General features: G+C 29.1%; 1 protein-coding gene across 1 annotated transcript; it reads left to right on the forward strand.

The window, feature by feature from the left end:
• Positions 1-576: 576 nt before the first annotated feature.
• On the forward strand, positions 577-6,293 carry Spds (Spermidine Synthase). Its single transcript, XM_072886475.1, has 6 exons — positions 577-797; positions 2,879-3,047; positions 3,152-3,272; positions 3,872-4,118; positions 4,326-4,555; positions 5,050-6,293. Exons 2-6 carry the CDS (start codon positions 2,917-2,919, stop codon positions 5,203-5,205), a joined length of 885 nt encoding a protein of 294 aa, XP_072742576.1. The 5' UTR covers positions 577-797; positions 2,879-2,916; the 3' UTR covers positions 5,206-6,293.
• The last annotated feature ends 1,584 nt before the right edge of the window (positions 6,294-7,877 follow it).

The raw sequence follows: 7,877 nt of genomic DNA on the forward strand, positions 1-7,877 counted from the left end.
TGAAAATCGTATCCTTACTTTCATACAAACAGTATTGTTTGTATTTTTTTTATTTCTTCTTCTGTTGAGAGCACGTATATCTTTCAAAACAAAGTTAAAGTTCAAATGTATTATTTCTTATCTCCGTTAAGGGCCCGTTCATACTAAACACGTTGTAGAGTGATACATACAAGAAGCATTACATTTCCAGCTAATATATATACATCAAATACATTAATAACATTTAGTGCATTCGCATTGATAAAAATACTTTAATGTATTTATGTACCAAATGTATTAATTCCTTTTGTTCTATTTTTTTAAATTTCTTTTATTTATTTTATACAAGAAGCATCGTATTGAATCGTACAATTTATTATGTAAACAAAAAAAATAATTTTTTCTTAAATATTAAATATTACAGAAAATCTTTTGACCACTTAATATTATTAACGTATCCGCATACATCACTTAAATCTTTTGAGGCATGTATTTTTCTGCCTAGTGTGAAGAAACCTTTAGTCTCATCACATTATCAGGCAGCGTGTTAGCAGACGATAAACAGTCCAAACAGTCAAGCTAGTTATAAAGAGAAACCATAGAGCTACGCGCGCTTCGTCTCAGTTCAACACGAGCTTTCTTCGGGTGAGCTACGTTCATCATAGGCAAACTATCATTTTGCATGCTTGGAAGCAGACATATTGCGTACATGTTGAGAAAATACGCCGCGAATCTCTCCAAACAACGCACAAAGGATTTTTTTTAACATTCGTTACGATATTAGCACATCACAATACACTGTATCATCAGTAAACAAAGTAAGTTATATCATATATTATTAAAAAATTATCTTCACACTGCTGAAAAATATACACGTGGTTTCTTCAATTTACTAACCGATAAGTTGGTTCCGATTATTCATATCGTATTTTTTTATCTTAAAAATATTTTTAACCTTTTTTAAATTTCTTTAGTGAAATTGTTATGAATATTTAATGTTTACGCGCAAAAAATTAAAACTTCAAAAATTTTGTTTAAGAAAAAAGATTCATAAAAGAATTAACAAATATGTCAAAGATATTATTTATAAATTTTGCTAAAAATTATGTTAATTTGATTTCCTGAAAGAGATAAAATAATTGCTAACAAGATAGGTAAGAAAAAAAATGTTTATAATTACTCGGCAAAAGTATCACGTAAGTATTAAAGTTAATTCTTAAATATCTATTAATTAGAATAAATTTTTAATTTTATTAAAAATATTTAAATGCACAAAAGCTATTATATATTTCTTACTATTTCATATTTTTGTCATTATATAATATGCATATATATTTTAAGTATGTAAAACATATCTAGTTTTACGAGACAATATGTGTCACCTATATATGTATATTGTATAACTATAACTATTACACAACTATATAATATTTACTGTGCGTAAAGAAAAGTTACTAACTAGCCATTAGAATAGTTTTTCATGATGAAACAATTAAACGAATTATAAAAGTATATAAAAGTATATTTTATCGCAAGAATTGCACAAAATATATTTTATAAAATTTTTTAACATCTATAAAATTATATTATATACAATTGTCTACTTCATTAAAAAAATACATACAATTATTTCCAATTATACACATTTGTCCAATTACATACAATTGTCTATTTCATTATATATAATTGTTTACTTTCTTATAAACTTCGTATCTTATATTACGATACTGCGTTACGTAATAATCTTAAAATGTGATTATTTTGTTTAATAACAAAATTGTGTTAATCATGTATATGAAAGATTATTTTTATCAAGAATTATTTATATGCATTGTTTTCCATATACTCGTTAATATTGCATATTTCGAAAGAATACATTACAAGGATTAAGCAATTTAAATAATTTAATTAGCATAAATTAATGTAATATGAAAACGTGTTATTTATTATTAATTTTATTATTTTTTTATTATTAGTTGTAATCAATTTATTGCATTAAATAGCAAAATATTCTAATAATATTAAAAATAATTATAACTAGAAAGTTTTTGAAAATGTTTTGCATATTTTATATGGAAAGAAAAAGAAAACCTTTTACGTATAGTCGAGCTGTGTCTCTAAATAACTTTATCAAAATTCAATTTTAATTCATATTTAATTAATATCAAAATAAAATAAAATAAAATAAAATAAAAAATTATCGTTTTATTCTCTTCACCTTACGCAATTTAATTTTAAATTTGTAAATAACTTAAATTACATGCACAATAGCTTAAGCATGTCTATATGAAAATTTTGTACTTTCTTTAATTTAACATATTATAAACAACAAAGTCATGATAGTTAAAGTTAAAGTCGTTGTGAAAGTTTTTAATTTCTTTTCTGTTATAAAAAGTAATGAAAAATATTTGTTAAATGATCTACTGAAACTGGAGTTAATATATATTTTATTATTTTGAAATATTTGGAGTCAAGGAAAAAAATACTATTTTTCTGATTTATAAATATACTTGCTATTGTAACAAATTCGACATTATTACATACGACAAAAGATCTATTGTAGCAAAATAATGTACAAATAGAAATTAAATATTCTCAAATAAAATTAATATCCAAGTACAAATCTTTTGTTACTCATATAAAGACTGGACAAAATTTGCTATGACAGCATAAAATACATTGTGCCTGCAAACTTCTTTCCTTTTTTGTATATAAGTTTGCCAGATCCACAGAATTATTTCACATTCAATAGTAGCATAACGCTCCAAGCTGTTTGCTCCAAGCTGAATGCATCTCAATGACGTTTTCCGGAACTAATATGTGTTCTAGCTTTACCACTATGTACATCTAACGTTTGCTTTAGCTTTATTCTCACATTGTTCTGGAATTTTCTATACAGAGCATACTTTGACAAATAATCCGACAAACTACGCCAATATGAATAGTATGAAATCAGGTTGGTTCAGCGAACTGAGCGATCTTTGGCCCGGCGTTGCACTTTCATTGGAAGTAGAAGAAGTTTTGCATTCCGAGCGTTCTCAATTTCAAGAAATCCTTATAGTAAACACGTGAGTAAATTCTTTTCACAATAGCGCGAAATATTGTTATAAAGATGGTTATACTTTTAATATAAGATATGACTGTTAAATATAAAAATATGTTACATTTGCAGAAAATCACATGGAAGAGCTTTGATGCTTGACGGCGCGATACAATGTACAGAGAGAGATGAATTTTCTTATCATGAGATGATATCATATTTGCCGCTCTGCAGCCATTCTAAGCCTAAAAACGTAAATTGACATATTAATTTTTTAGTCGGTTGCATATACAAGCAATGGAAAAGTACTGTATTAATTTAATGCATATTTAAACACTATCTAGATGATATGTACCAGCTATATTACATATATCCAGATGATATATAAATAGCATGATAAAAAGTAATACGTATATGTAAATGAGATGATACTGTTTCTATGCTGCTTGTGTAGTTAATCTTAGGCTTCTTGCTGTGTTAGATTTCAGACTTATAACAACTTATTCAGAGCGTTTATTGCGTTAAACACACAAAAGTAATATTAGAAAATTAATAGTCAATGATTAAAAATAAAATAAATTATTTAAGCCCAAATTAATTTAATAAGCGGCAAGGTCTTATTATCAATTATTCTTTATTTTTAATAAAGATAAAATTGTAGATATTTATCACATAATATTAAATAATGCTATGCCTTACAAAGTATTGATCAAATAAAAAATAACCACATTAAGTCAATATAATATAAATATTATATAGATGTTTTAAGCACATGTAAAATAAAAAAAAATCTTGCATATGTACAAGTAATATTTTTAGACAAATAGATAATTTTCAATTTATCTGTTAAAGATCTTGATAGTTGGAGGTGGTGATGGTGGAACTGCTCGGGAAGTCGCAAAACATCCGGATGTGGAGCGTATCATACTAGTGGACATTGACGATAGAGTTATTGAGTTGAGTAAACAATATTTACCTCGCTTGAGTCTGGGTCTTATCAATCCTAAAGTAACCGTTGTTGTTGGCGACGGGTTTGAGTTCCTGAGAAATCACCATGGAGAATTCGATGTCATTATCACTGACAGCAGTGATCCTGTAGGTAAGTAATATCGCGCGTACTTTTCATATATTTCTCTAATATCTTATAATAGAAAAAAATGCATGATTCTCATCTAAAGAAAGTGCATGTTTCTTAAAAAAAACAGTATTATAATAATAATTCTAATAAAATATTATATGTATTAATAATGTTATAATAATATAATAAAATATTATAAATAACCCTGATGATTTTTTAAAATATTAGGTCCAGCTGAGCATCTTTTTAAGCAACCGTATTATGAATTATTGAAAGCAGCATTGAAACCTGATGGAATTATTGCCAGTCAAGCTGGCACGATATGGGAGAGTATGCAACAAGTACAGAATACACTCGGACATTGCAAAGCCGTGTTTCCCGTCGCCACCTACGCAGTAACAGCTGTACCGACATACCCTACGGGTCAAATCGGTTTTGTGCTTGGAAGCTTAGACAACGTTAGTATTAAATTTAGTCCAATATATGGTAATGGTTAAAAAAATATTTTTTTTGTATTTTTCTATGAGGAAGAAAATTGTGTGATTGATTATTAAAAGGAAAGGAGAAGAAAGAGGGAAAAGAGTTCAATGCAATTTTACAGTATTTGGAAGCTAAGTCTCTCTCTCTCTCTCTATTAAATATTTGCAATAATTATAAACGTACGACTGTAATAGCTTCAATTATGAATGAGACTTGATTAAAATAAAATAAGAACTATAATATAAGAATTAGTTAGTTATAATAAAATTGTGTGTGTTAACTATAATAAAGAGAAGAGATTTTTAAAAATTTGTATTTATAAATAAAACAATATACACAAATAAAAAATACTTATATTTGTAAATAAAAGTAGATCTAAAATTTTCCGTTTAACATATATTTTATGTTGCATTAATTTTTAAACCGACTTGTTGAAGATAGATTTAATAAACTTTTACTTACTTTTTTTCAGCAAATAAATTTTGCAGAACCAAAGAGGATGTTTAATAATGAAGAGCTCGATCAAATGGAAATACGATACTATAATGACAAGATACATCGGGCTGCTTTTGTGTTACCAAGATTCGTGGAAAAGAATTTACAAAGTGCTCAAAAAACTAATAGCTAACTACTTAAAAATAAAAATTAAAACAAGAGGCTCTAACACAATAAAATTCACAACAAATAGGCGATTAAGAACGCAGATATCAGAGCGTGTGGAAATAAAAATACGTAAATAAATTAATAGATTCAACGAACAGAAATTTATTCAGATCTTTCGATCCTTCTTTGGGATCTGTATCAGTATGTAACAGTTTCTCGAGTGCGTGTGTGCGTTGACGCTTATGACGCAACATGGCAAATAACATTTTAATTTTGTGATTCTCAACGGTTGCAACCGATAGGAGACTTGTATATCTTCGCACGCCTTGTCATTCCAGAAGTTTTACATGTCAGTCTCTCATACTACAAATCTTTCTTTCTTTTCTCTACTGAAGAAGATCCCAAGGAAGGATCGAAACGTCTGAATAAATTTCTGTTCATTGAATCTATTAATTTATTTACGTATTTTTATTTCCACACGCTCTGATATCTGCGTTACGGCTCTTAATCGCCTATTTTGTTGTGAATTTACTTAAAAATATTAAATTAATATAAAATTTTACTATAATAATTTTAACTTGTAAATAATGCTTCTTACTTTATGTAATTTCAATTAAGATAAAATAAAAATAATCACATACATTCATATACACACACACACACACACACACACACACATATATATATAATTATATGCAGACAGAGAATATCGACATTCTTTAACTATTTTTGAATCTACTTCATCATTGATAGTAACGATTTACCTAAGGTCGATGGTCTCTATAATATCTCAATGATATGGTAAAACTGCTTACATTTTACCAACAATAGATAAAGTATTCTAAATTCATAAATCAAAGCTTTTATATAAATAGAAATATTTCATGTAGAAATTCTGAATTCTGCAATATGATAAATTACGCAAAATATAATAAATCTTTAAATGTCATTTATGTACTTGGACTTTTTATTATGTTACCCTACTGCATATGGTATATCAAAATAGTTCTAACTGTTTAACCGATTTTCGCTAATATGTCGACGAATGTAAAACTTTATAAAGATTCAATATTGTATATAATAAAATAATAACAAAATTATTTGTAAATTACACATTTTACAAGGTTTATAAAATACTTTAAATTGTTGTGTTTATTTTTAACATAAGCAGTAAAATAAATTTTTATTCGTATGCAGAAACAACACAGAAAATATTTTATTTGGTATTTCGTAAATCGAAATATTTATACACATCAATGGTAAAAATGTTGAGTATAAGAAAAATATTATCAATTTATATTAAATGCACAGAAATGGCATAAACGAGTTTTCATCATTTTTCTTTTGTTCCTTTTTCCAAATATTGCTGTGAATAATTTTAACATATCACAATTCTGTTCTAAATTTATAATGCAATTAACAATTAGCTCTTATTTTTCCAAAAATTTTAAATTAAAGTTTTAAAAAAATTTAAGATAATTTAAACATAAACAGATAGTAAAATTTAATTTTTTCGTATTAGTATAGAAAAATGAAGCTTATACATATAAAGGAAGTAATAATTTTATCCTCCAATTGTCACAGCTATTCGTTTCTTTGAAATATAATTAAATTAAGTTAAATTATACGAATAATTAATTATTTAAATAACGCTAAGTTATTATACGATTGCATTAATTACATCAGTTGCAAGGCAGAAATAAAAATCATGTCAATTGAAATACAAACGCTCTGCCGGAGCGTCGCGTTGCGGCGGAAAGCGCAAAGAGTCTCCGTTGCAGAAAACGATGACGATGCAATCGTGGATTTTCTCGCGATCTCATTAATTCTCGGCTCTCTATCGGATCTTACAATTTCCACAAACGCACGGGAACAACGACGCATTTTCCCATTATCAGCAGCGTCCGTAGAATCGCACGATAATCAGCATATTCATGAATTAGCTCGCGCGAGGTAGCTCTACTGGACAGCAGCGAGTATTTCAAAGTAAAATGAGGTGAGAAGAGGCGAGAGAGAGAGAGAGAGAGACGGGAGAGATACATTCAAGTTCTCGGGGAAAGGGAAACCCTCTGTAAACATCCGATTTGCGGATTTTATTACGCGAAAGAGCCGGGGCGTCGGAGAGACCCGGACGTTCGCGGACGGTATCTGCGCGATTGCGGATTTCGCAATTCCGAGATCCGATGCTCGGAATCCCGAGTAGAAAGAGCCCAGCGCGTCCCTTTAATCCGGCACAATCTTCCCTCCGGTGTACGGTTAAAGCTGAGATTGAAAGAATATTTAGCGCTTCCTCCTCCGAAATGCATCCTTTCGCGATGCGCTCGATTCCTCTCGAAGCGCATTCACTCTCGTTCACCTACGTCACTCGCCCGTGAGATTAAAGAAGCCGTATACCAGGTGTTCATCGACGACGAACCGGTCGGAATGATTACATCGGTAGGTAGGTATTATGTACCTTATGTACCTAGGTAGGTATTATGTACGTAGGTATTATGTACTCTCTCTGTCTCTCTCTCTCTCTCTTTTCTCTTTTTCCAAAAATATTCGTGAGAAAATGAAATATCCCTCGTGCATTTGATGTACACGTGCACATGTATATGCGTGTGTATGCAACGCTTGCGTCACAGCTTCGCAACTCCGAGTTACTCAGGACCCGTTCGCTTCGACGAACGCGATCGATTTTTTGGACATCCGACG

The sequence above is a fragment of the Anoplolepis gracilipes genome, chromosome 2 (genome assembly GCF_047496725.1).
Source record: "Anoplolepis gracilipes chromosome 2, ASM4749672v1, whole genome shotgun sequence".
NCBI classification, from domain to species: domain Eukaryota; kingdom Metazoa; phylum Arthropoda; class Insecta; order Hymenoptera; family Formicidae; genus Anoplolepis; species Anoplolepis gracilipes.

Bases quoted from the DNA above. Each gene is read 5' to 3' on its own strand.
- Spds (XM_072886475.1), top strand. From the start codon at position 2,917: ATGAATAGTATGAAATCAGGTTGGTTCAGCGAACTGAGCGATCTTTGG. The intron at 3,273-3,871 runs GTAAATTGACAT...TATCTGTTAAAG, and splicing joins GCCATTCTAAGCCTAAAAAC to ATCTTGATAGTTGGAGGTGG. The intron at 4,119-4,325 runs GTAAGTAATATC...TTAAAATATTAG, and splicing joins TGACAGCAGTGATCCTGTAG to GTCCAGCTGAGCATCTTTTT.